Source organism: Aspergillus homomorphus, assembly GCF_003184865.1.
Source record: "Aspergillus homomorphus CBS 101889 unplaced genomic scaffold BO97scaffold_47, whole genome shotgun sequence".
NCBI classification, from domain to species: domain Eukaryota; kingdom Fungi; phylum Ascomycota; class Eurotiomycetes; order Eurotiales; family Aspergillaceae; genus Aspergillus; species Aspergillus homomorphus.
The window spans coordinates 117,383-144,012 of record NW_020291933.1 but is presented as its reverse complement, the minus strand read 5'-3'; the positions used below and the strand labels follow the sequence as shown (position 1 = coordinate 144,012).

General features: G+C 54.2%; 10 protein-coding genes and 2 non-coding genes across 12 annotated transcripts; 5 read left to right on the top strand and 7 right to left on the bottom strand.

Annotated features, from left to right (window-relative positions):
- The first annotated feature begins 315 nt into the window (after nucleotides 1–315).
- Nucleotides 316–2,291, top strand: BO97DRAFT_398079 (putative MFS transporter). The gene is made up of 5 exons (XM_025694169.1): nucleotides 316–522; nucleotides 587–612; nucleotides 669–954; nucleotides 1,021–1,435; nucleotides 1,498–2,291. The coding sequence occupies exons 1-5, from the start codon at nucleotides 360–362 to the stop codon at nucleotides 2,123–2,125; spliced, it is 1,518 nt and encodes a 505-aa protein (XP_025547656.1). The 5' UTR covers nucleotides 316–359; the 3' UTR covers nucleotides 2,126–2,291.
- Nucleotides 2,292–2,501: 210 nt separating this feature from the next.
- BO97DRAFT_398074 (uncharacterized protein) lies at nucleotides 2,502–3,638 on the bottom strand (the record flags this gene model as incomplete). The annotated part of the gene is made up of 1 exon (XM_025694168.1): nucleotides 2,502–3,638. One exon carries the CDS (start codon nucleotides 3,636–3,638, stop codon nucleotides 2,502–2,504), a length of 1,137 nt encoding a protein of 378 aa, XP_025547655.1.
- A 1,207-nt stretch (nucleotides 3,639–4,845) lies between these two features.
- On the bottom strand, nucleotides 4,846–5,699 carry BO97DRAFT_428324 (uncharacterized protein; the record flags this gene model as incomplete). Its single annotated transcript, XM_025697283.1, has 3 exons — nucleotides 4,846–5,176; nucleotides 5,228–5,533; nucleotides 5,596–5,699. The coding sequence occupies 3 exons, from the start codon at nucleotides 5,697–5,699 to the stop codon at nucleotides 4,846–4,848; spliced, it is 741 nt and encodes a 246-aa protein (XP_025547654.1).
- Nucleotides 5,700–7,051: 1,352 nt separating this feature from the next.
- Nucleotides 7,052–7,974, top strand: BO97DRAFT_428323 (uncharacterized protein; the record flags this gene model as incomplete). Its single annotated transcript, XM_025697282.1, has 2 exons — nucleotides 7,052–7,554; nucleotides 7,614–7,974. 2 exons carry the CDS (start codon nucleotides 7,052–7,054, stop codon nucleotides 7,972–7,974), a joined length of 864 nt encoding a protein of 287 aa, XP_025547653.1.
- Nucleotides 7,975–7,997: 23 nt separating this feature from the next.
- Nucleotides 7,998–9,757, bottom strand: BO97DRAFT_460538 (MFS transporter; the record flags this gene model as incomplete). Its single annotated transcript, XM_025699345.1, has 1 exon — nucleotides 7,998–9,757. One exon carries the CDS (start codon nucleotides 9,755–9,757, stop codon nucleotides 8,075–8,077), a length of 1,683 nt encoding a protein of 560 aa, XP_025547652.1. The 3' UTR covers nucleotides 7,998–8,074.
- Nucleotides 9,758–11,343: 1,586 nt separating this feature from the next.
- BO97DRAFT_473003 (URC4/urg3 family protein) lies at nucleotides 11,344–13,423 on the bottom strand (the record flags this gene model as incomplete). Its single annotated transcript, XM_025700201.1, has 5 exons — nucleotides 11,344–11,978; nucleotides 12,035–12,211; nucleotides 12,266–12,593; nucleotides 12,657–12,794; nucleotides 13,406–13,423. The coding sequence occupies 5 exons, from the start codon at nucleotides 13,421–13,423 to the stop codon at nucleotides 11,344–11,346; spliced, it is 1,296 nt and encodes a 431-aa protein (XP_025547651.1).
- A 259-nt stretch (nucleotides 13,424–13,682) lies between these two features.
- BO97DRAFT_417656 (uracil phosphoribosyltransferase) lies at nucleotides 13,683–14,621 on the bottom strand (the record flags this gene model as incomplete). The annotated part of the gene is made up of 5 exons (XM_025696491.1): nucleotides 13,683–13,737; nucleotides 13,793–13,997; nucleotides 14,057–14,157; nucleotides 14,225–14,372; nucleotides 14,444–14,621. The coding sequence occupies 5 exons, from the start codon at nucleotides 14,619–14,621 to the stop codon at nucleotides 13,683–13,685; spliced, it is 687 nt and encodes a 228-aa protein (XP_025547650.1).
- An 861-nt stretch (nucleotides 14,622–15,482) lies between these two features.
- BO97DRAFT_437588 (methylmalonate-semialdehyde dehydrogenase) lies at nucleotides 15,483–17,414 on the top strand (the record flags this gene model as incomplete). The annotated part of the gene is made up of 9 exons (XM_025697858.1): nucleotides 15,483–15,523; nucleotides 15,730–15,862; nucleotides 15,915–15,983; nucleotides 16,025–16,084; nucleotides 16,143–16,310; nucleotides 16,374–17,041; nucleotides 17,079–17,188; nucleotides 17,237–17,295; nucleotides 17,358–17,414. The coding sequence occupies 9 exons, from the start codon at nucleotides 15,483–15,485 to the stop codon at nucleotides 17,412–17,414; spliced, it is 1,365 nt and encodes a 454-aa protein (XP_025547649.1).
- Nucleotides 17,415–17,695: 281 nt separating this feature from the next.
- Nucleotides 17,696–18,888, top strand: BO97DRAFT_376486 (NAD(P)-binding protein). The gene is made up of 2 exons (XM_025693022.1): nucleotides 17,696–18,134; nucleotides 18,190–18,888. The coding sequence occupies exons 1-2, from the start codon at nucleotides 17,783–17,785 to the stop codon at nucleotides 18,840–18,842; spliced, it is 1,005 nt and encodes a 334-aa protein (XP_025547648.1). The 5' UTR covers nucleotides 17,696–17,782; the 3' UTR covers nucleotides 18,843–18,888.
- Nucleotides 18,889–20,228: 1,340 nt separating this feature from the next.
- BO97DRAFT_t240 lies at nucleotides 20,229–20,300 on the top strand. The gene has a single exon. It is a non-coding gene; the product is annotated as a tRNA-Ala (tRNA).
- Nucleotides 20,301–20,670: 370 nt separating this feature from the next.
- On the bottom strand, nucleotides 20,671–20,743 carry BO97DRAFT_t239. Its single transcript has one exon. It is a non-coding gene; the product is annotated as a tRNA-Thr (tRNA).
- A 552-nt stretch (nucleotides 20,744–21,295) lies between these two features.
- Nucleotides 21,296–23,127, bottom strand: BO97DRAFT_376483 (putative alpha-1,3-mannosyltransferase; the record flags this gene model as incomplete). Its single annotated transcript, XM_025693021.1, has 2 exons — nucleotides 21,778–23,127; nucleotides 21,296–21,681 (listed from the first exon to the last, which is right to left on the bottom strand). Coding segments are annotated over exons 1-2 (1,656 nt in total), but the record flags the coding sequence as incomplete, so codon positions are not given.
- Between the last annotated feature and the right edge of the window lie 3,503 nt (nucleotides 23,128–26,630).

Below are 26,630 nucleotides of genomic sequence, written 5' to 3'. Positions count from 1 at the left end.
TTTCAAAAGTCACTTAGGTCCGTATTTGGATACTCCGAGCATGGTCCAAGCATGGTCCCCATATAGAATAAATAAAAGCGACGGGTATACATACTGCATGGATTCCCAAGGAACCCTTGAAATGTTCATTAATCTATCCAAACCCAGTTACACATGAAAACGCCAAACCAAACAAGCTTCGGAGCGCTGCAGTCCGCGGCTCACGACCGAGCGGGATTTAACTCTTTTCGTCTCCGCAATCGGGGGCAGAATTTTTTATTTATGAACGTCCGTCTGTGCTGCCACCCGATAATCTTATCTCTGTCTCTGGGGAACCGAACATTGTAACAACCGCCGGCTGGTCACCTAGCACCCACAATATGATCCAGATCCCCGGGGCAGGGGGCGACGAAGCCCACAGCCGAGACAAAGATGCGGCGCTGGAGGTGGTGAACAGTGAAGAGGCAGTGGAGATCGACCCCGCGGTGGAGCGACGGGTTTTGCGCAAGATCGACCTGTTCTTTATGCCTGCCATGTTGGTTGGTGAGTGAGACACGTATACGAATAATCAGAAGAAGCAAGGGACGGCCGGCTAACGAACTAACAGGCTATGGGTTTGTTTACTGGGATAAAGTCCGTCTTTCCCACTAGTCAGCTGTCATACTCTCTCTGTTGCTAATACACGACAGGCCATCCTGGGCAGCGCCTCGTTATTCGGCATGACCAGCGACCTGGCCCTCTCTGTGGTCGACTACAGCACTACGCCCCCGACCAAGAACACTTCGCGGCTCAGCTGGGCCACCTCCATCTTCTATTTCGGTATGATGGCCGGCCTGTACCCGATGACGCTGGTGCTGCAACGCTTCAAGATCCAGCACGTGCTAGGCCCGATCGTCATGCTGTGGGCCATCACCTGCGCTGCCACTGCAGGCGTCACCTCGTGGCGGGGGTTGTTCGTGCAGCGCTTCTTCCTCGGTATTTTTATCCCCCTCCCCCCGATTTACCCCATTCCGTGCCTTCTTCTGACAGCAAGGGCAACAGGCTTCGTCGAAAGCGTGGTCCCCACCGGCTTCATGACCGTGATCAGCGGGTACTACACGCAGAAGGAGCAGAGCCTGCGACAGGCGATCTGGTTTTCGGGGACGGGGTGGTTCACCATCATCGGCGGGGCGCTCAACTACGCGTTCGGGCAGATTAACACGGGCGCGCTGCGGCCGTGGCAATACATCTATATTTTCGCGGGTTTCCTGACCTTCCTGTTTGGCATCTGGTGCTGCATCCTGCCCAACTCGCCGGTGTCGGCCTGGTTCCTGACGGCGGAGGAGCGCGTGGTGGCGGTCGAGCGGCTGCGGCGCGGGCAGACGGGCGTGCGGTGCCAGACGATCAAGATGACGCAGATCGTGGAGGCGTTCACGGACGTGAAGGTGTATCTGATTGCGGTGATGATGGCTGCTGCGTGAGTTGTCCCGTCGTCTCCCCTTCTCGTCTTTGGCGTTATATGTGCTGATCTGGAAACAGCTACACGATCAACGGCGCGATCTCAGGCTTCGGCCCGCTCATCGTCTCAACCTTCGGCTACAATACGCTGGCCTCCATCCTCTTCCAGTTCCCCGTGGGCGCCATCTGCATCGTCTTCATCCCGCTGGTCGGCTACATCCCCACCGTCATCCCCAACACCCGCATCTACCTGCTCGTCGCCTGCTGCCTGCCCGTCATCGCCGGATGCCTCCTGATCTGGAAATCCACCTGGGGCTACCGCCCCGCTGCGCCCGTCATCGGCTACGCGCTAACCGGCTTCTTCGGCCCCGTCGTCAGTCTCATCATCACCCTGGGCGCCAGCAATGTCGCTGGCGCCACGAAGAAGACTATCATGGCGGCCACCGTGTTCGTCGCCTACACCGTCGGCAATATCATTGGCCCGCAGCTGGTCAAGTCGCAGACTGTCGGGCAGCATTATCCGGAGTTGTGGACTGGTATGGTCATCTGCTATTGCATTGTGATTGCCGCCGCTGGGTGTTTGTGGGTGGTGCTGTGGCGGGAGAATCGGAGGAGGGAGCGGGCTGGGCTCGATGAGGGCTTGAGGGATAAGCTTGGGTTTCGGGATTTGACCGATAAGGAGAATGGCTGGTTTCGCTATGTGCTTTAGTTTCTGCGGCTGACGGGTCTTCGTTGAGCTGGAATGCTGAAAGAAGGGGGTCCCGGGGGTTCTCCCCCGGAATACCTTTATAGAACTATTTATTTAGCCTGGGAAGCTGAAGAGAAGGGGGGTCCGGGGGTTCTCCCCCCCGGAGTACTTTATATACCCAGTGGTTTAGGATTGAGTTTGGCGGGATGGAATAGGAGGATGGATTCTCAGATATACTTCCAGTTAACTCAAGTAGCCAAGCTTCAGACATGATCGCTTCAACAGCAGCAGGTCATTGGACCGATAGAACAAACAAGACTTTTACATATCCACTCAATCAATCGCTGCCTCCCCATCTCGCATGAACAACACAATCATACCCCCGGAACGAGTTACCCTATTGAGCAAACACGACGGACGGACCATGCTTCCCCCTGATCTGCTGCGCACTATAACTAACACCATGCACCTTCAACCCCTCCCCATTCAGCAAAGTGATGGTATCGCCCTCCCCAGAGAGCGGACACATGGGCAACTCGAACTCCATCAACGAGCGCGGCTCCAGCACCGCTCCCCGCGGCAGCGCCTGCGTCTGGCCGCGCGCATTATGGATACTCCAATTGGTCAGCGAGACGGGGTGCGTCGTGCGATTCCCGAGCCGATACGGCCGCTGCGCCTGCAAATCCACCCCGACAATCGCCACCGAGTCCTCCAGCCCACGCCCCGGCTTCTTCATCTTCGTCTTCTGAGACGCTAACCCCCCAAGCACATCCTCCCACGTCCTTGCCCGCCCGCTCTCTGTACACAGCGCATGTCCCTCCTCGTCATCCGTATGCGCCGCCTGCGACGCAAACGCCATAAACACCCCCACCCAGTTATTCGTGTCCGGGTAGTGCAGTATCAGGCCCCCGTCCTGCCATACCCCGTCGTCGTGCCGGAATCCTTCCCCGTTCCCCTGGTTCATGTGCACGTCGTGCATGCCGTTTTTGGACGCGAATTGTGAGCCGAATATGTAGAGGTCGGCGTGTTGGGCGATAGCTTGTTGGAGGTGCGGCTCTAGGGTGGTGAGAAGGGGGTTGTTGTTGTCGTTGTTGAGGCTCTTGCTGGGGCTGGTACTGGCAGGCTCAAGCATCCTTCCCCTGTGCACGTTGAACAGATTGCCGCGGATGTAGTCGAGGCCGGCGTGGTCGATTGCGTCGATCGGCGTGAAGCCGTAGGGGAGGGCCGGCAGCGCGTCGGTGAGGTGGTGGTGGTTCAGCGTTTCGTTGATCCAGTAGATCAGTCGCGATTCGGCGTTCGGGCTGGATTGGATGTTCAGTGCGGCGCGCTGGAGGTGCGGGAGGTCTTTAATTTGCGGGGTGGGCTTGGGGATGTGGTCTGGGTGTTTGTGGTGGGCGTGAGGGTTATTGGTTGGCTTCTGGGTGGTGGAGGTGAAGTATAGCGAGAGGTGCGGGGTGCGAGGGTCTTGGTAGGCGTGGTCCAGTGTGTATTGCACTGGGTGGGCTTTCCAGATGCCGTAGTTCTGGACGGGCATTTTGGAGATTCTTGCCTATGCTTGTGCTGGGTTGGGGTTGGATGAGGATGTTGTTGGGCATATGTATCTAGGCCAACTCGGGGGGCCCGGGATTTAAGTACGATCGAGCATGCTGGTTAGCTAATGTTGCATACGAGATGAGATCATGGTTGAAGCTTAACTGCACTGCACCCTTGTCTTTGCGGGAGAAGCATTTACAAGGGCCGCTTGTCTGGACTGCTCGATTCATGTTCTCGTGATATCGCCCCCAGAAGGCTGGCAGGTTCGCCGGTCCATGGTTCATGTGTCCAGATAAGGTACCCGGCTGTTGTTCGGAACTTGTAGCTCGAGCGGGGCGCAACAATAAGTCTGTTGATTCTCGTATTCTGCAAGAGTCTAGAGACGATGCGATGATCAACGGAGGTCTGATGGCATAATTACCTTACAGAAGACCTGGATACTTTCTTTCTTCTTTGTCAGCCACAAATCTCCAGGTGACTGAGCGCTATTAAGGTTCACATGCTATGAAACCAGGACCTGAGGCAATGAAACTCGATATATAGGTTTATTCGTTCTAGTCTGGCACATAAGACCACAGCACGCGGAAACCAGGGCTTTCTGTCTGCTCTATTTAAGCTATACAGTCAATATGACTAAGAGATGAAATAAAGTTCGGAATGTGTATTTAATTTTAAGCTGAGATTTAAACACTTTACTTATCTGATTCGATTTAAATTCATAAAAGCACTGATAATTGATCTCACAAGTATTAGAAAATAGAAAATAGTCACACTTTTTCTAATACCGATATCGAGAATAGGGGCCATAGTAGAGTCTAGTAATCATTGTAATCTAGGAAATTTCTCATAAAGTATACGCCGTGGACCACGGCTGTAAAGTATAACTAAGTCGTCCCCATCACGAATCATGCTTGAAGCATCTTCATCCTCAGACAATTCTTCAATACCAGCCCAGCTTGAAGTTAAAGCATAGTGCACATAGTCGCTGTCGTATGACTAATAACCTCCCCTGCCCGATAGCCTAGACTGCCTTGTGGCAGTCTAGTGAGTTCCTATACCGCTGTCATCGGGAGCCTGCGGAGCCTGCGGAACCTCGGGATCTTGCTTCTTCGCAGGGAAGTAAGAGTTTGGGAGGTACTATTCAAGGGAGAGCACATGCGGGTTGGCGCCAGCAACTTCTCCGGAGGGATACTCCGCCTCAATCTCATTCATCCTGGCGACTGTCTCAACAGCGATGGTTTGATACTTTGGAATGCCAGCACACCTAACTCAACAATCCGCCGCTTCCAGAGGTTCCAACGCTCCATACTGTAGCCTGGCTTCCCTCCTGCCTCGCGGTATAACGGACCAGGGCCCTGCCGTTTTTCCCAGGGATTTCTAGATCCCTCCTTCATTCGCGGCACGTAGAAGGTATTTTGGAGATAGGGATAGCTGTAGATCGTGACTCCTGCATGGCATATGAACACGCGCGCAATAGCGATGGACATATCGGGTCTTATGGCGTCCCTGTCGGCGTCGCCGTTGGACCGGGCCGTTGGGCTTTCCAATGCCCATCTGAGCTTCAGAAGCGGGACGTCGTTGTCGTCTCACAGGCGTCGTCCGGTCAGTTGTGCTATATAGATCATGGCGTTGAGTCCTTCTTTCTTCTCTTCCTCGTCGCCCTCTTCGATATCTTCCATAAGTCCATACATGTCCTCATAAATCATCTGGACGTGAATGAAGTCTGTCTTCCAAACTGTATACAATGAGGGACCTGCCAATCCCCTATCAATCACCGTCCTTTTCGGAAGCTCAGCTAATGCCTGCATGAAGTCGACCAGGCGTGTAATAGCTTTTTCAGTCTCACAGTCCAGGGCTGTGTACCACAGGTGATGCTGCAGTTCCCTTGCATTATCACTGAATGTGTGACGCGGGTCAAGTGTACATCCTAGTGAGTGGTCATTAAACACGCGATCCACCTTCTGTGCTGCGAGACGGGATCCAAGGAAGCCTTAGCATTGTTAATATCGTCCACCATCTCTTCATAGATGCTTTGAAAATCCTTGAACTTTTGTGAAACCATAGTGCAGCTCTGGAAATGGTCGCTTGAGCTTCTATTAGGTAATTGGAGGAGTATGTGATACACTAGAGCTTGACTTCGTGTCAGTAAACCTTGAAGTAAATCTGTACCACTACTATACCCATGAATATCGAATAGTCAAGTAAAAGGTTACAAAATTGCAAGCCCTCGGGCACCGCACAAAGGTCTCTTTATGCATTGCATCTGCTTCTTACCTGGCGAGCGGCAGATATCGGCTTGTCTTTGATCTGACTTCCTGTTGCTAGCTGAACTTATCTCCAACATCATTCAATCAATACACAGAGGTTCCGTTGGGAAGCGGGAGGTACCATGTTATCGATGGCTTCACCATTCCACCGCGTCTTGCAATTTGCCCTCCCATGTTAGTTTAGCTGTTTGGGAGACACGTCAAGGATACAGTTGGATAGGTTGGTTAACTGATTCATTCCGTTCACTATTAACCGAATCGAACCGAGCTCTCCCATGTGTAGCTAGCTATGTAGGTGTTTCGTCGAAGCCCGAATGCGTCCGCAAAGCCTAGAACCATACGAGAGAGGCAATATAAAGGCGTTTACCGTGTATGCCGAGCTAGCGAAATATACCTTATCTATAATATACCTTATCTATACAGCCCGCGGCTACATGAATAGACAAGTCTCTAAGCCGGTTGCGTGTACAATCCTGAACCGTGTTGTTGCGCCTCTTGCTTCCTTGGTCGACCTATCCGCTCATCTCAATGACCTCTCGTCTTGATGCTTCCACCCATGCCCCTTGGCCCTTCATATTCTTTCCCGCAACCAACCGTCTTTATCACAACGATGTGATTGAATCACCCCGGTAAGCCTTCTTGTATCATGAAAACGGCCGACAGTGGATTACTTCCTTTGTATGCAGTATGACTGGTTACGCTTCAGCAGGCGAGACTGCTGTTCCCATTTGCTCAAGCAGCTTAAATTCTTTCGAACGTGGCTTCAGGCTCGCACCATGCCACGGGCAGCCAGGCACCGCCTGGGAACCTGTTTATCGCGATTTTCGCGTAAGCACTCTCAGTCTTGTAGAACCCCATTGGCTGAAAGCTGATTGTCACCGTGGTTGACGAATAAGCAAACAACGCTGAAGACAACGACGGATAAGGGTTGAATGTGAATCGCGCCTCGAAGATGTCAAGGCTCCATAAACTTTGCCACGGGTTCTTTTCTTGTCGCCTTTGTAGTATTGCTGATTGGTCCGGCAAGCAAGGACCCGTCACCAAGTTGCTGTAATTTTGGGTGACAAACGAACATTCCTGACCCTTGTAGTCTTTATCGTCTTGAACGCAGTGCTCAATGAACCGGCCTACTAGATGGCTTTCAAGAATGTCACGGGCTCACATGAGAAGAGCAGCGCTCAACGCATTGACAGAAGCAGTCTCGACAGTTAAATCGCGCTCTATTCTACTGAAACAGGTGCAGTACGGCTCTATCCATCCGAGTGCTTTTGTGGTTGCGCAGACGCTCGCGGATATCCGGTCGCTTTCTTTCGATGTCTCTTATTTTCATGTCTCTACTACTTCACTATCGATCTCCAACGCACTGCATCTGCTTTCTGGATTTTGTGTCGATTGTGTTCACTCATTACGCGGCTGGTCAGAGTTTGTTCCGGATGCTTGGAGCCTGGGTCCCCAATATTCCGCTGTCATTGTGGTGGCGGGCAGTGCGATCCCTGTTGGCCTGCTCTATTCCGGTTTTAGTCCTACGCGGCCTACCCAGCATCGATGGGGATCCTGGCTGCGTCGTGCATCGCCGTCACCATACGCCTTGGAGGCGCTAATGGGGAATGAGTTCACCGGCATTACCTTGACCTGCGCTGAAGTGACATGGTTCCATCCGGGTCCAACTATACACAATTGCAGTCCCAGACATGCAGCATCACGGGTAGTGGCAAGGACCAGCAGTCGGTGCCTGGCTCAGTTTATCTGGCGGACTACTTTGACTACACGCGGAGCCACCTGTGGCGCAACTTTGGCATCGTCCTCGTTCTATGGTTCCTGTACATCGTACTCGGGAGCATCGGGCTCACCATCTTGACCCGCAAATTTGGGGGGTCCCAGAGCCGGATCTTCAAGCGTTCGAGGCGCCATGATGAGGAGAGCCATCCTAAGCCGAACCCGAGCTCTTTGGGCTCCTCCTCGACCACGCAAACCGTCCCCGAATCGATCAGGCCCCAATCGCCGGAAAAAGACGATCTCACCACCTCGTCAAGCACGGCCGGCACGTTTACTTTCCAGGACATCAGCTAGTTTGTTCCAGTCGGCGGCGAAGAGGGACAGGTGGTCTATACATTCATGCCTATTATATACATACAATCTACCCAGAACCAAAATCACGACGAAATCACTTTTAACGTACGCTTCCAACCGCCTGGGCGGCCCCAGGTTCCCCATCAGCCACGACGACCGGCTCGCTCGCCGGGGGCCTCAGCGTCTCGACGACCTGCGCCTTGCGCGCGGCATTCTCTTGCAGGGTGCGCATGTAACGATCGGACTCAGCGGCGTACTTGCATCTCCGCCTGATGGCGGCGCCGTAGCGATAGAACAAGAACGGGGCCGGCATGCACAGGAGGGAGAGGAAGGCCGGGATGGAGGGAGCCCAGTGGATCCCAAGGCGATGATACATGTAGGGGGCGACGAGGGGGAAGACAGCGCCGAAGACAGAGCGCAGGATGGTGTTGGCGGCGAGCACGGAGGCAGCGTAGAGGGTGTAAGCGTCGATCAGGTAATTCATGACGCCGAGATAGATGAGGATGACGCCGAAGCCGAAGGGCGCCGTCGCGATGATACTCACGCTCCAATGCACCGCGGGGGCGTCCGTCCACGCGAACCAGAACTGGCTGGCAGGGATAGCCAACGGCCCCGGCATGCACTGCAGCAGGCGTGCCTCGGGCGGCGCCATCCCGCCCGGGCTGCGGTCCTGCGTGCGCGTAAACCACCGATTCGCGGGGATCGTCGCCGCCACGCCTACCACCATACCCCCCATGATCCCCAGGAATGCCAGCCCCCCCTGTCCCGGGTTCCATCCGCGCTGCTCCTCGTACACGATCGGGAACGCCGAGAAGAACATGTACAGCGTGCCGTAGACGATCGCGATATACACCGCGAAGAGCAGCACGATCGGCTCGCGGAACAGCAGCACCCAAGGCCGTGAGAGGGTTGTTCGGAGCAGCCGCGGCAGCGAGACGGCGCCCTTGTCCAGTTCGATCTTACTGCGGTGGATGCGGCCTGTGAGCTGCGTGAGTCGGCGCGCGCGCTGTCGTAGAAGTACCGGTGCGTACGTCTCGGGGATGCACGTCGCCATCAGCACCCAAACCAGCGCAGCCAGCAGCGCCAGGAATGCCTCTACCCAGCGCCAGCCGGCCGCCATGCCCAGGAAGCCGCCGATGATGGGGCCCAGCGCGGGGCCCAGGAACGGCGCCGCCGCGTACAGGCTGAGCGCGAGTCCGCGCTGCCGCGCGCTGAACATGTCGGAGATGGTGCCGCCGGCGTTGGTGAAGGGCGATGACCCGAACGATCCAGCGAGAAACCGCAGGATGCACAGCGTCCAGATGTTCTGCGCGCCGGCGCACCCCGCCGAGAACGCCGTCATCGCCAAGAAGCTCACCAGGAACGGGGTCTGTCGCCCGAATACCTCGCTGACTGGCGCCCATACGATCGGCCCCACCGCGAACCCCAGCACGAACAGCGCCAATCCGATCGTCGCTACTTCCGTGCTGACATGTAGGTCGTCGACGATTTGCGTGATGCTGCCGCTGTAGGTCGATGAGGTCAGCGACACGGTGAGCGTGGAGAAGGCCACGATCAGGGTGATGCTGATTTTGCGCGCGGTGCTGAACAGGAGCGGGTTGCGGCAGTCGTTGGGGATCCACGACACCACGAATGGGTCTGTCTCCGTCCCGCTGCCTGGGTACTCGAATGCGAGGATCTCTTCGTTGATCGCGCCTTGGTCGACCAGCATCCGCCAGTGTGGGATCCGTGTCCGGTATACCCCCTTCGGCAGGGTGCCAGGCTTTTCGACGTCGGCGGTCATGGTACGGATTATCATCGGGGTGTCGTATGTTGGGGGCGTTATGCAGCAATTGGCGGCATCGTATTTAGGTCGAGATTAGCCACAGAGCAGTCCAGATTCACCTCCGATGGACTGTCGGCGTTGAGCGAGATTTCCCAGGCGCGGAGGAAGAGTGGCAGCCGGACTACCGGTCCGTGGGTGGTTTATTGTTTTTATTGCACTGCTTGCAATCCGACCTGCTGCAATTAGAACCAAGGCGGCCCAAGAAAAAAAAAAAGCACTAACTAGCAGAATGGGTCTCTGGCTCCAGGCTGACCCACCGCCCCTCCTGTTCCATGCATGAGAAAAATGATAGTCTTGCTGCAGCATGACTCGTCCACTCAATAGACCACGCACGTCCTTGTGTAGTGCTACTTGCTTATCTCCTGAGATTGAACATGTGGTGAGATGCATGAACCCGCATATATCACTGCAGGGTGTAAATGTTTTGTTGTATTAATTTTACGTTGCCGGGCAGAGAGTTGCTATACCGGGTATTCGGCACGCACTGGGGATCGGACAGCCCCATCAGCCGCAGCGCCATCCCCGGGTCGTGGGGACCGAACCTCGGCTAGGGGCACTTTGCGCAGCCATTATTCGTTGCGTAAATGCAGGGGATCTGGCTAAGCAATGATTAAACCGAGTTTGCCAGGGTCGGCCAGGCCAAGCGTGTTGTAGCGAGAATGATGATGTGATCTGGGATAGTCAAGGGGGATTGGCGGGCTGATCACCTGAGCGGATGAGCCCTGACGGATGCGGTGGATTATCGCCAATCTGCACAAATCGAGTCAATGCGAGGGGATCATCGATGCCAATCGGGGCAAGGGTCGAGATAATGCTCCTCGGGTTGTCTTCGAGCGCGCCGTCTATATTTGGCTGGAGTTAGCAGGCCGTCGGAGTGACGACAAGCCCTTGGTGTTTTTCTCGAGCGATCACCCTATGTCACCACTCCCACCCTCTGAAGATCGAATGAACCAGATGGGATCTTGTCGACTTGTGACAGATTGGGCGCTATGATGCCATCTGTCTAGCTTCTCTAAATGATCGAACTTACTGTGGTATCCCCCGATACTGGGCTTGTGGTTTGTGAAAGACCCCGAAGTGACCTTCGCGCCGATCATTACTCGCATCTCCCAGGGGGTTTACCGCAACCATCCCTGCCAATCTTCCGGGTCATTTCACTCGCATTCTGAAATGAACCGCACCTATGCCTCTCACTGTGAGGAATTCCTCCTGGTCAACACGCGCGCCTACTGGGATTATGCTCGCATTCCGCTTGGACGTCATGCAATTATTTTGCAAGCCGCAACGATCGCAAAAAATATGAGAGATCCAGAGATTCTTATCTGTCACTCGATCATGGTTAATTGTCCGCTATCTCCTACTGGATCCCCGACAGCTTCGAAAAAGACGATGGTTGTGCTATTGCCTTATCTCCTACCTAGTGGAGCAACTTCTTGGTCGACAGCTACATTATAAGAAGCCAGAAGTCATAAAGAACCATAGAGAGGGCGCGTGCATCAACCGATCCAGCCGCTACGTTGACAAATCCACCCGTCCGAGCTGACCTAGAACAAAGTGCCGTCCCCCGAGTTCAAGATCGGGCTTGACTTGGTGTGCGGACGCTTCTCTGCCGCCAGCTCGCGCCCGGCCTTCCACGAGCCCGCCTCCAACATCTGCGGCAACGTCAAGCGGACACTCCCCAATTTCCCACTGCGCAGGATACGTTGGTGCAACTCGTCCAACAGAGCGACCGTCATCGCGCGCCACTCGACAATCTCGCCGTCTCCGACCGCGAAGCACGGCAGATCAGACCCCGAAGTGCGGAGACCCCGCTCCCTCGCCTCGGGCTTGAGTGTCAGAACCCCCATATCGATGAACAGGCCGCCATTGCGGTACTCGGGCAGGCCGGTGCCCAACTCCGCATTTTTCCAAGTGACTTTCAGTATACGCTCGAAGGGCACTTTCAGGGAGTAGGCCAGCCACTGCGTCAGCTTGTGGAAGGGCTGGATGGCGGCCGTTTCCGGGTCTGACGTTGAGAACTGTGCGGACTCGGCCAGGACGGGCAGCGGCCAAGCGTCGCCGACGGGGTGTCCGCGGACGCGCGTGCGGTCGGACGGCCAGATGGGAATCAGGGTCCGTTGCAGCACGGCCCATAGCTGACTGTAATCCAGGTTCTCGCCGCCCGAGGACAGAAGATGGTCTGCGTGCGTCAGTGCCTTTTCTACCCGGGGTGATATTCGAGATGATCAAACTCACCAAGAAGTTGGCCAGGGCGACCGGAGGGCCCGAAGATTTCCGGAAGGCTGGTCAACGACTGTCCCAGTCTCTGCAGGATCGCTATACGCGCGCCAGCACCCACGAGTGGGTTGCTCGTGTCATCCACCTGGAAGCCTCGAGTCAAGACATCGACCGTAAGGCTCGTTAAAGCCTCCCCTGCCGATCAAAATCAGAAATCGAAGACCAGATACACGGTCGGAGGAAACTTACCATGCACGATATCTTTTCTCTCCGACCCCTTGTTGGCAAAGTCTCCATCCAGGAACATGTAAAGCGAGGCAACGGCGATCCCCTCACTGCGCGTATACACGCTCCCCGAGCCAGGCTCGACATACCGCCAGGTATCGCCCGCTCCGGCGTCCAAGAGCACCGACACGAAGAACAGGTCCAGGAGACTCCGCACTTTCTCCTTGTCGTCGTACCCGGCTTGGTCCCAGCGCTCGAGGAGTTGCTGCAGTCGAGGCTCCCCGCCGACTTCGAAGTGCTGCCAGCGACCGTGGGGAGGGATCTGGTCGTATCGGTCGGGGCCGAAGTCGCGCTGGGACGAAGGATGTGTGTTAGACTTGGTGGGAAATTGGCTCCGGATCAAGAGGCGACTTACCTTGATGATGTTCACGACGTAGTCTACGGTCGCGTCCAGACGATCAGGGTGATAGTCGTAGTGGTGCAGTTTGCCTTGCTCGGCTTGGTCCAGGACAACACGGGCTCGGTCGCGGACGGCCTCTAGGCCGAGTAGCTTCTGAATGCTCGCATCCATGCTGTTATATGTTGTTTTCCAGTGTGTTGCAAGAGCTCTCTAAGTTCTGTCTAAGTGTTTCTGAATAAAGAATAACAAGGCATGAGGTGGAGGCAGGAGGAAAGAGGGGAAACAAGTCATTCACAACAACAACTCAGAGCGGGGAAAAGCGCTTATCGTTTCTTCCCTCGGTTGATCCCCTCCTAGTATCTTATCTGATAACACCACCTGACAGGCTGATACACTACACCCCAGGCTATATCGCAGAGAAGAAAGATCGAAACTGTAGTATATCGTCTCGAATATTCAAGATCCTTATTACCACACTCGCTTAAGTCGTCCCAGTATATCAGCACAAGTTCCCCAGTGAGAGTTCCAGAAGTACGTATATCAGCGCCTAAAGTAACCACCATGACCCCCACCTCTTCCAACCTGCACCAACTGCACGACGAAACCTTTACAACCCTCCTTCACAAGCACCACAATCGCAACCTGGAGCTATCGCAGTTCCGAAACCTCGTTCATGGATTGACATCCGCCCTATTCAAACCACCCACATCAACACCGCCCGGACGAACAGTTGCCTTGATCGTCGTCCTCCGCTCCGGGCTCGCCATGTTCGACGACTCCATAGAGGCGGGTGTAGCTAGCGTGGAGATGGTCACGATCGCATGTTTCAGAAACGTTAAACTTCGCATAGAATTTTTGAATAAAACCTAATCAGACAAGCCTATCCTACCGACAATTCACCCGCCGCACCGTCCATGCAAGAGCCATCCCATGCCAAATTTGTACGAACCCATCCACAAGCCAATGCATAAAACCCAAAGACACCCACTCACGAGACGTGTACGTTTAAACGCAAACGCATAAACACCATCCCAAACCCGCCTAGCAAGTACCATAGTACCGGTCACCAAAGTCACCCAAGCCAGGACTAATGTAGCTACACCAGTGTCAGTACCCCACAACAAAGACGAAAGAATGCATGCAGTACTCACTTCTGCGCCGTCAGATCCGCGTCCACGGCAGCCGACACGATCTTCAGCGCGGGGAACCGCCCAGTCACAACCTCAAGACCCTTCTGCGAGGAGACCACATTCACCAGCACGATCGACTCCTCCGGCACACCGTGGTCGGTCAGTGTCTCGACGGCCTTGATGACGGAGCCGCCGGTCGCGAGCATGGGCTCGAGGAGCAGGACAACTGCGATCGATCTTGTTAGCCAATTCCCGTCGAGGGTTAGAACAGGGGCGCAAGCATACGATCGTTGCAGATACTCGCCGGTAGCTTCGAATAGTAGATTTTGGCGATGCTCGTCTCCTCGTCGCGCTGGATGAGCAGCTTGCCGAAGCTCAGGGGTCCACTATCCCATCTCAGCTCGTTAGTGATCCTCCATGGAGAAGTATGATTAGCGGTGGGGGGCAACGCACGTCCATGTATCCCGCAAAACCTGCTCCATACTCGCGCCAGCCCGCAGGATGCTCACACCACACACGCCCTTGGTGAAGCGCAGGCCCTTGTATATTGTATCAATCGGAGTGGTGACGGTGTATTCCTCCGCAGGGACATGGTTCAACGCTGGTTCTCGCGTCAATACTTCTCTCTCTCTCTCTCTCTTAGCCTCGATTCTCCACCTCACGTGATCTTACCGGACGAGATCAAGCGGCGCACGACTTTCTCGACGGCGGAGGAGAAGTCGCGGTGCTGGGTGTTGACATCGCGAATGATCGTCATCAGGCTGAGCAGCGAGCGGTCCTGCTCCAGCACGGTGATCCGATCCATGGGGGTGTTAAATGCCGAGGTGGTTCCGGTAGTTGGGGACTGCATTCTGGGGAAAGAAAGGTTTAGAGTTTGGTCTGTATACTGGGACTGTCCGGGTTGTGGGGTGTGGCTGGCAAAATGAGCTGCGAGACTCTTTCGAAGGGAAAGAAGGAGACTGTCCACAGTCTGAGTACCTCGGATTATAAACCAGTGATGGAGGAGTGACAAGTATTTGCTTTGTCTTTTGGGGTCGAGGGGTAAAGAAAGCGGAGAAGAAAATTCCCATTCAGCCAGGAAAAGAAAGGCACGCGACCGCATCATCCGCTGATAAGGCGGATCTAATCTTATCGGGATCCTGCTGGGGCAGACGGAGTAACACGGATAAAGTAGTGGCATCGGTGAACAGAGGGGCGGGAAATGCATTCATGCAGCTTAAAATGTGAATAGCTCAGATTTCGCTTACATCTACCTCCTGCTCTGAGGGTCATAGGATAGTGGTCTCCCGATGCAAAGTCACGACTACAGAACGAAACTTGCACGCTCGACACGAACTCGTGGTACCGGACTAATGGTCTATCAAGGACATCGAGTTATAGAGACGAATCATACATAAACAATCCATAACTTGGGTTTTCCTTGCAGATGGCCACTGCTTCCCTAAGTGTACGGGCAAGCCGGAGATGAGATCTCATAATATCCTGTACTATAGATTCCACTCAGCCCACCGACCGCAATGCTTATCAGCGGTCTCACGAAGGGGGGAAAAGATTATCTTATCGCGCTGTCCCTCGGGGAACCCCGAGTCTGACACCTGATAAGCCCTCACCCCCTAGGGACCGAAGATAATCACTCTATCTTCTATCTTCTATCTTCTATGTCTCCTCTCAACCCTCAATCTTCTCCCCCCTGGATAGTGCTTCATCCGATATGCCTCGAATCTCAATCAAATCCTCTAATCGGGCAGCAAGGTTCGCCCTTATCCCGTCAGGGTCACCCACTTCCAGCGACGAGACCATTGTGTTCAGTGAACGTTCCTCCCGCAGGAGTTCAGTACATTGCCTCTCGTCCGAAAAGCCTTACAATAAAACTCCCACTAACATCTGCGCTAGACGCGGTCGCCACGAAGTAGCACGCTGTCTAGTCATGTAGAAGACGCCACACACCAAGGAGAGAGCTCCGATTCGAATCATGAATCCGATGCAGAGCGCTCCGCCATCTCGCTCGCTCCGCCAACCGTGACGCACCTTTTCATCAACAACGAGTGTGTGATGTTCAAGTCGCAGAGCTGGAGCAATGTCTTGGATCCGGTACGGACACTGTGAACCCACACCTGTTCCTAGTTTGCTGAAGGAATTTCAGGTCTCACAGCGCCTACTATGCAGAGTCCCAGGGAGTACTCTCCACGAGGTACAGAGGGCGGTGCAAGCTGTCCAGGACGCTCAGCTGCCTGGGCGGCGCTGGGGTTCCAGGTGCGGCGGGAACATCTGCTGAAATCGGTGGATGTGCTCAGGCAGATGTCGCCGGAGATTGTGAGAGTGATGCACTACAGGCCGAAGCAAGATTTATGAGTAGCTTACTGAAGGAAAGCAAGGTTACCTGTTTGTCCCGCGAGGTGGGCAAGACCTGGCTGATGCAGATTCGGAAGTGTTTCGCGGACTGGATTGCATTCACGTTGCGTGCTCCATCGGCCCGGAAATGGCGGGCATGTTCCTCGGCGGCGATGCAACGCTGCTGCAGACGTTCTACGAGCCGGTAGTATGTGTTGACTGGGTGAGTGGTTGAGTCAAGGTGACTTGGTTGCTGACCTATGATGCACAGGGCGTCTGCGTCTCCATTACACCGTTTAGCTTTCCTTTCATGATTCCCCTCTGGTTTCTGCAGTATGCCCTCATCACCCTGCCCTTCATCCAGGCAGTCAGCTTCGTTGGCTCCGAACCTGCCGCTCGACAAGTACACGATCTCGCACGCTCCGCGGGCAAACGAGTGCAAGCCGAGTGCGGGGGCAAGAACCACGGGGTCGTTCTCGAAGACGCCAGCACGATGCCCACTCTGTTCGCGATCGCAGGGAGCGCCTTCGTGGCCGCAGACCAGCGATGCATGGCCCTCAGCGTCGCCGTCTTCGTCGGCAGCACGCGCGACTGGATCCCCAAGCTCGTAGAGCTGGCGGAGTCGATGGTGGTTGGCTGCGGCGGTGACCAAGAGTCGAAGATCGGCCCGTTGATCGATGAGGACGCCATTAAGCGGGTCCGCGGGGTCATACAGCGGGCGGTGCAGGAGCAGGCCGAAGTTCTCCTCGATGGTCGTCAGATCAGAGGGCCTGGCTACCCTGACGGGAATTTCCTGGGGCCCACCATTCTCACGGGCGTCGAGACGTACATGGAGTGCTACCAGTCGGGGATGTTCGGACAGGTGCTCATTTACATGGAGGTTAGCACTTTAGAAGAGGCGATCGAGCTCATCAATCAAAATAAATGCGAGCTTGCTACGTGACTGCTTGCTTCAACAACTCAGAGGCTCATCCAGCCACATAGATGGCAACGCATGCTCTATCTTCACCACCAGCGGTAAACATGCAAACACGTTTCGGCGCGGCGTCAACGTTGGGCAGATCGGGGTCAATATCCCGCTGATCGGTATGTTGTTTTTGTTTTTCTTGTATTTAGATGCTGATGTATGGGCAGCCCCGTATGGCACCGCCGTGCGGACCAGCAACAAGGACTCGTTCTTGGGAGATTTGTCGGTTTCCTCTCCTTATGCTAAGGGCGTCATGCTGATATCTTAGATCGTCATGCGCCCGGGAAGACGTACTGGCCGTTCTTCACCACGACGAAGATCGTATCTTCCCGATGGGAGCAGTAGCCAGAGAAGTAGTCCTGTATTAGTAGTTGCTGGAGGTCCATTCCCAGAAAAGCGGGATCGATCGATCACTTGATCGATTCCCAAATCGATCTCCGAGAAGAGAAGAGGGAAGAAGAAAAAGACACGTATTAGCATCGTAAACATGCATGGATGGTGAGTCAAAAACCGATCTCAAAGCAGGGATGAGTCCGAATTGGGCCGATGCTGAGTCAGCCCGATCAAGGACGTCATCGATCATTGCCCGCCATGCCAAGACATCCCATCCAATTCACCTCCACTGTATTTAACATTCCACTCACCACCAGCACCGGCCATTGTCATCATTATACCACACCATTCACAGTTGCTAACCCAGTTATCCCTTCATTATGCCCTCTCTAAGCGAAGTCCGCCAGTCCAATGCGACCCTCGCGACAAGTCGCCCCGAACTGATCGCCGTCTTCGTTGGCGGCACCAGCGGCATCGGCGAAGCAACCGCCAAGCAACTGGCCCAATCGGTGCAGAAACCCACCATCCACGTCGTGGGACGCAGTGAAGCATCGGGATCACGTATCCTGGAAGAGCTGCGCGCCGCTAACCCAGACGGCAAATTCCACTTCATCCAAGCCGACGTCTCGTTACTCCGCAACGTCGACACGGCCTGCGAGCAAATCAAGGAGAAGGAGAAGTCCATCGACCTGCTATTCCTGTCGACGGGCCATCTCACCATGTTCAAAAATGGTGACTCCAACCCACATCCTCGGAGCCTATAAGTATGTTACTAACAAACCCACAGAGACCGAGGAAGGGCTGGACAACAACCACGTCCTGCGCTACTACGGGCGCATGCGCTTCATCCACAACCTGCTCCCGCTCCTGGAGAACGCCCGGGGGCCCGCGCGGGTCGTCTCCGTTCTCGCAGCCGGGCAAGAAGGGCAAGTCGACGCCAACAATCTCGACCTGACCAAATCGTGGTCCTTCCTGAAGGCGGCGACCTACGCCTCAACGCTCAACTCGCTAGCCCTAGAGCACTTAGCCGCCACGCACCCGTCCATCAGCTTCGCGCACGTCTTCCCCGGCATCGTCCGCACCCCGCTTATGGGCTCCACTTTCGGCCACCTGGCCGGCTCCGTGCTGAACGTGCTCTCCCGGCCCTTGTCCATGGCGCCCGAGGAGAGCGGCCAGCGCAATCTGTTCATCGCCACCTCCGCGGCGTATCCGGCGGCCAGGCCCAGAGATCCCTCGTATGTGGGCACGCCGCTGGGTGAGGGGCTGCGGACGGCCGTGGCGTCCACGGGTAAGGTCGGTGGGGGCTCGTACATTCTGAACTATGACGGTAGCAATACCGCCAAGGAGAAGCTGATGGCTGGGTATCGCGAGCAGGGGTTTCCGGCGAAGGTGTGGGAGCACACGCTGGAGACTTTTAGGCGGATCCTGCGGACGGAGTAGGCATATCATCGGGGTTGGTGTATGAGTAGAAGCTTGTTAATGTAATATCCCTCTCCTTGATTCTCAATACTAGGAGTCCAACACACAAGTAGGGTTCTGGGTTGTAGTTGCGCGGAAATTTGCACATGCTTCGCAGGTGTAGGTCTTGTCACAGGCAAAGAACAGAGCATCTTGCCTGCAACACATTTGCGCGACCGGGTTTATTTGGGTAATGCGGAGAGCTTGTTGGGGACGTCGGGTGAGTAGGACAGCGTTGATGGAGTCCACTCGTTGCCTGACAACGCCATATTCGACTGTTGGCTCTGCTGGGACCTGCTTAGATTCAAGCCCCAGTCACGGCTTCATGCAAAATGCGCCGTTTGTTCAGGCACACATGTCCAAGGCAGATGCGTCAGCTCGAGGCGATTCTCCAGTCCCTCATCATCCTCCGCCTCGTCTTGGGGAAACACCACTTTGTTCCCCGAATACCGCACCGCCCCGTACCGCACGCGACGCCTCGCGTGCACCGGCAACAGCCCATGCCGGTCACTCCCTGTCGCGGAGCACAACAATGTCTGCCAGCCTGCTGGCCCTCAGGCGTCGAGCAGCAGACCTTTACTCGATCATTTGATGCCTTTTCATCTGACTGTGAGGTCTAAGGGGTTAGTTTCCGTGCCGTCATTTTGGCAGCATGGGGATGCGTAGCGTTGAGGATCTCAAGGTCCGGATAAGATAGGGCGAAGACCCTAAATTGGCTACCCCGCGATTGCATCGCCTCTCGACTCGGCCTTGTGCGGGAATGCAAGAGGCTTGCCAGGCTGCGGTGCGACGAGCTTGGTCGCTTAAATGCCCCAGAAGACGAGACTAGAACCATCTGCTGCCAACTGACGTTATACTGGGAAGATACCGTATCTGTGGGGTCACTTTCTTTTCTTGAACCTTTGGGTGGCCATCGTCTCCAGCACAGTAAGTATGTTGTCGAAGCTTGTAGGGCTGACATTGAGCGTCACTTCTGGGTCTGTTCTGTGAGCAAGCGCTACGAGGTTCCTTAATCTCAAGGTAAAGGCTTCAAGTTGTTGGGCTTACCGTCGAATGTAAGATGATGAGAGATTACGTATGTACACCCGAGTTGGTCAGCCAGGAGATATATATGTTGACCCCCGAATCCTTCTGTCTCGTGGATTAGAGCGGAACGCCCCTGAAACAAGGCTGTGGTCAATAGATTATATTAGATCCGAGGATGGAAGTAAGCTAGGCTTTCATTATTATTTCGTGTACTCGTGTAGGTTGGTCACAACAAGAATATGTTGAGGTAGTGATGGTAGGTATAGCAAGTACTTTAGAACGGAGCGGATTAAAATTGTTGTCTACTGATAAAGGTTAGTTTTGGATCATATTACATCAGTTGGGGCTGTGGTTTAGTGGTATAATATTCCCTTAGCATGGGAGAGGTCCGGGGTTCGATTCCCCGCAGCTCCATTTTTTGTTGATTTTTGTTCTTTATCTCTTGTGAACAAGGATTCTTTTTGAGTACAGCTTGTGGGTCATGTATCACAGTCTTATTGCGTGGTTTGTTATTCCATTGGTCGACACAGGCCAAGGCAAGGGCCACATTCCAGATGGACACAGCCCGCGCGACAGGAAAGCAATAAGATCCACCAGACATGAACCAAGCGGGAAGGCCGTATGTCGGCACAGTAGCGCTCAATTAGCGCTCAATTAGCGCTCAATTTGTGCGTGTCTCGAATCTGCGAGTGCCTCTCCCTCCCTTGACTTCTTCACCTACCTACCATATGAGCCAACAAAAATGAAACAAAGGCGCAACCATTCGACAAAAAGAGAAATCGTGTGCTCACACTCGGACTCGAACCGAGGATCTCAGCATTACTAGTGCTGCGCTTTACCATCTAAGCCATGCGAGCGGATCATGCAATACTCAGCTAACAAATGTTCTACAAGCTAGCCGTGAACCTTATCTCCAGACTCGATTTGTCCACCGCCTCCGTTTCAGTATCATTCACTCTCTATCTTAGGCCCACAAGTTCAATAGATGCATATTGATAAATGATATACAGAGTTTCATCACGTAGCAAGGCTCTCACTGCAAACAGCCATATTCTCCCGATGGACGGTAGAGGGCGAATGAAACAATAGGCCATCAGTAGAGGGCTGCATCGAGACGAAAGATTCATCAAGAATACCGGCGTTGAGAGACTCACTTGGAGCTCATAATTGAGTAGCTGTTGAGATCTGTAAGTATTGGGGTGATAGGCAATAATGGATATACAGATAAACCCTGCTGAGCCCACTCTGTCCTGGCTGGAGCGTAGTTCCGAGACCCTACAATGCAAGCACACACCGCGCGGGAATTTGCTTGTCAAAATACGTATCCATTATATACAAAATAGCGACTATAGCCCACTGATAGCCCCAACTCTTCTGGCAATCCCAACCATCCCATCCAGGGCCTTCTTCTCCGCAGCACTGAAGTCAACCACGCGGTCCGCCGACAAACAGCACACATTATTCTCATGCAATTTCCAGGCACCGCCGTCCTCCGTAGTCCCTGGCTCGGGAATGAAGGCCTCGAACCCTGTGGGCTGTTGGTGTTCATCGTCCGAGAATTTATTGGGCAGCAGCCACCCATTGAACCACAACGGTCGGCCATCTATGCCCAGGTGCAGCAGCTGCGGTGCGCATATGGTGAAATGAGGGTACCGGCCTTCCTCTGCAGTCTCGTTCCCGACAACCGTGCCTCGATTGACCTGTGCCTTGCCCATGACCGCCGCCGCACCGCCATGAAAGGCGTAATCGGTATCGCCGACCAGCTCCCACCCCAACCAGAAGGTTTCCTTATCCCCTGCACGAACAAGATTAGCCAGGTCAGTCAAAGCTCCTCACATAAAATTATCGAGTTAAAGGATCATCAACAGGGGAAGCGAGAAACATAACCCACCGTAAACCATATCGTAGACGCCGACGCGGCCCTCCGCCTCATTACCATCGCGATCCGGGCCATTCATGCGCGTCACCATCAGCAACGCCACAAAATGGCGCCATTTGTCGACGACCACGACGCCGGACTCCTGCATATGGAGGCTCTCCCCGGTCCACATGCGACTCTGACGCGCGTGCCGCGACACCGGGGCCGGCAAGATGCGTCTCAGCCACGCGCGCTTCTCGGTACCGGGCATAAACAGGCGATCCTTGAAGAACAGCGCGCCCGTGGATCGGTAGAGCGGATCGTCGAACAACACCGCCGGGTCACGGAGGAAGAGCGCATCTGCATCGATGAAGATCGCCTCGCGGAAGCTCGACAGCAGGATCGCGAACGGCTTGGCCGCCCACCCGCTGAGCTTCCAGCCTTCGTCGGCGACCATTGCGCTCAGGTCGCGCGTGACCACGGAGCCCGGCAGCGCCTCGAGGGCCTCGCGGGCGTCCTCGTCTAGGTCCTCGTCGCCCAGGTAGAGTACTTCGATGGGTAGCGTGCAGCCCTGGGCGCGGAGGGCGCGGATCGACGTTGCCAGGTACGGCGCCTGGTCGTTGCCGGCGGTGAAGACGAGGCCGCGCCCCGCGTGCCGGAACTGCGCGTGCAGCGTCATGTGGTCGGCGAAGTACGGCGTGATCCAGGGGAAGAGGCGTGTGGCGAAGCGCGTGAGGAAGCTGCGCATCGTCTCGTAGGTGTGGATCGTGCTCGCCGCGTCGAGATGGAGGTCGGCTGCGATCGCCGGGTTATCGCGCAGCATCTGGACGATATCGTCGCGGATGAGCATCTGGTTCGTGCTGGTCGGGACCAGGTGGATGGCTTCCCAGGCTTGGAGGAGGGCTTTGAAGGCCCGAGCCCGGAAGCCCACTTCGCGCAGCTTCTCCTCGCCCGTTCCCTTGATCGGGCCGGCGAGAGCGTGGGCGTGCGACTGGTCGGGTAGTAGGGAGAGCAGGTTCTCGAGGTTCTTGGTGAAATTCTCGTGGGCTTCATGCTCGATGGTTGTGACGCGATCGTGTAACCCTACAGGCCATTGGGATGGGTATTTCTCTGTGGTGGCATGGCTGCCGTCCAGCCTTTTCTGAAGAGATGATATATGTTGCGCGTATCGTCCCGCATTGGGGAATTCCAGCGTATGGAGAGTCGCCTTGAAGCAATAGACCAGTAGAAGCACGAGGATCAGCGCCCGAGACAGGGTTCTGCCTCGTCGGCTTTGTTTAAGCAAACATGATAAGCTAAACATTGTACAAAGATCCCCTCCGCCCTACCTGGTAGAGGTCCAAGCAGTGTGCTTCGATGAGACAGTCTGTCAGAGAAGACAGGATACTTATGGGTTGTAACATAATATTATAGATGAGAAGAAGGGGCCTAGATGTCAGGATTTAGACTCATACTTAAAACAGTAGGAGCCAGGGGGCAGACGATTTTTGGCCCCCGCCCCTTATGCGGGTTTCAGTTCTGAGTCTGAGGTGAGTCGGCAGCTTGTGGCATTGGGACATGACGGTTTGATTGATGCACCGCGGCAGATTACTCACAGACGTTGGAAAATATTCCAAATTTAATTATAGTATTAGAGCATCATGTTCACTTGAACGGCTGTGCTATTCTGGATTGCATCAGGTGTCTTTTTCACAAATTTCTCCTGAATCGAGTCTCCAATGGGCGCGAAGTATTCATATTCAAGACGGAAGACCAAAAGCCAAGACGCAATCTATTCCAAGTCCCCATGCCATCGTATCGCTAATATTCAATGGTCATCAGTCGTCCGAATTAGCTCCGGGCTGTGTGTGCCTATTACCCTGACCGTCTGTCCAGTTGGCCCCTGCGATACATACTGTCGACTCGAGGACCCTTATAGTCCTGCGCCTGGCCAAGCGGACGTGCATAACGATCGTACCTAAACCAGCGAAGGTAAAAGTTCCCCCGACCATCATGAATTAGTCAAGGGAGTGGGACGACGAGGTGCTGACGTGCGGGTGAGGATGTGCGGGGCGCCGCCCATTTACTCCAGATGGTGATTTTACCGTGAAGAGCCCTAACTTGTCCATTAGGTTAATTCCATCCATCCTTGGCTGATTTGCCCGCTCCGGCCTCAGCTCCGTTGGGGCCATGCAAGTAAGCAGGAACGAGAACCAATCAAGACAGCGAAATCGAGCAACCGGCCCGGGCCAAGAGAGGCAGGGCAAGTCACCGGAGGGTGCATTGCGCGGCACGTCTGTCTACATGAGAAGAACGCTTCCCCTTACTACCACTCACCAGTCATCCATCTCCCGTGAGCTAATTGCTCCTCTGTCATCAGAGCCTCGATGAACGTCTTTCAGGATACAAGCATGCTGAGAGGGCTGTGTTATGGGGCTTTTGGCCCCAAATGACTGGTGTTTCTTGGCGCCAACGCTGACTACACTCGGAGGATTGCTCAAATCAAGCATGTGTAGGGTTATTCAGGCGAAGTTTAGCAGTGAGCTCTTCAATAGGGTCTCCGCAATCAGACTTTGTATTAAACTAACTTGAGCAAGGTACCAGTTTGTATCCCTCTTGAGCATCGGGAACTCTTAATCTCTGCCCCATTTCGACATGTCCAGCATGCGGGATAAACGGACCTCGTCTTGAGAGTCACCTACATCAGAGTCGTTGGCATAACCGTAAGAAATTGAAAGAGGCATACCTGGTAATCCTCGATCTCCGAAGCAGTGATATGATGGAAGATACAACAGAAGGAATTCGCTGGTGATTGCTCACTCAGCTGCCAGTAGCTATGACGGGGCTACCCGGTTCTCAACGTTTTCCTTCGGAGTTTGATAAAGCGGTTTGCTTTCCGCTAGGCGGCGGTAGGTTTTCCTTTGTATGACCACAAAGGGCAGCTCCCAAACTCCACGGGCGGAGTGAGCCCCTACCAGGGCCAGGTATTTTCTTCCCTGGGCCTAGAAAGACCCTGGCCCGGTCAGTGAACACAGGGGGACCGTTTAATGACATATCCAAGGTCAAGGAATGTTGTAGATCAGCCTAGTCTTGGTACGTACCATCGACCTTCGTTTCTAGTTAGCCACCTGTTGAAAGTTCGCGAAAGTCATTGAATAACAGTTCTCACAGAATATTTACCAGGGGGTCTCCAATGACTTGCCCATTCCAGCACCAGTTATTATTTCTGACTTTCAAACCCAGAAAGAAAACCGCTTCTTTGAGAGATACTCTCAAAGGATCCCTTGTCGAGATCGCTTGGCGTTCAATTATTGGGCTCAGCTCGAACCGGAAGTTGCTGACGCGACGGAAAATGATTGTCTCGTCGTAATTGGATAGGAGCCCATATCTGCATCTGTAGATGTCCATGTACCGGGCCAATTGGCCTGAAAGTAGGTCAGTGCCATGCTCGACATCAAGTGATTTCTGTGAGAACTTACCCGCGGCTCTCCAGAACTTCCAATCTCTGACTGTCAGTGGGATAGTCCACCCAGTCTTGAACTCCATGACGCTTCCAACACCTGCATGTCCCAGACGAATGCTCAAGACAACAGCGTCTGGGGGATGTGCCGCACTCCACGCGTTCTCCGCACATTGAACGTCTCCGAGTGAGACTCGAGGCGCCGGGGTCTCTAGAACCGGTCCGACGCAGGACAGGACATTCTCAATGAATCGGGAGGATACGCCCAGCTCGTTACCGACCATGAAATGCTCTATTGGCATCGCATGCTGAACCGGAATTCCTGGAGGATGTCCGATGGCACCTGCCGTCGCCTGCCGCACATCCTGATAGAAACCTGCCCATGGTGCCACCTGTGAAGGCAGCAGCATGGCCCTGTGAACGATTGGAAATTTAGTGGCGAAGGGGAGATTTGTCTGAAGCGGTGGAACAGCAGAGAACACGACCGTCTTCTTCTGTGATTCGTTCATCTTAGCTTTTATTTTTGCTATAATGGATTGAGAAGGCATACGAAACAAGTACCAGTTATCCTCTGCAATGGCTTGGTATCTAAGAACCAGACTTCTAGACTGAGACTGCAACTTCAACCGCTTTGCATGATCGTATTCACTGCCCCAAAACTTATCCTTACCGGCAACATAATCAGTTTATGGATGGCACTGTAAGTATCGATATTCTTTGTGAATATCTATGAAGAACATGATGGTGTTGATAAACCATCATCAGTCAACGAGGGTGGTCCCCAGCCCGATAGAGGGCTTCAAGTTTACATGCGAAGAATATAGCAGAGCCGATTCCACTCGGGGTGCGACTTGAATATATCTAAGTAGGCAGGAAGCCTTATCCATCATGTTTATTTCCATATGTGCTTGACGAGAAAGCGGTGTAGTCTATGGCAACGCCTAGCTCCGATATTCGAAAATATCTCGTCTTTGGATAGAAAGGCGGCCGCTTGAGCCTGCAAGCATGCTTACAAGTTTTACAGAACTCGCTGTAGAAAAGAGGGAGTTCTCCCAGCTCTGCCTTGTGTCTAGGAAAGCAACACGCCTCGAGGATTTGTGAGAAAAGAGGAAAGCCCAAGACAAGTAAATCCGGGCCCTTCATAAACTCTTAAGCACGTCAATTTGCAAATAATGGTAGCTAGAGATACCTTCATGATATAAACATCTAATGACTGGGATACTTTACTTGCAAGCAGATAAGACCATTTCATTATTAGTAGACTCAGTGAATTCATGGGGTTTCGATGTTGAAGACTTGGACTCTCAAGCTAGTAGTTAGATAACAATTCAGAGATCAAGATCGGCAACCGTTCAGCATGTTTCGATCCCAATGAGATTTTTCAACCATCTTGAGTTCTGGCCCGTCAGTCCACCCGCCAATTGATCCCGAAAGCAATAAACTCTCG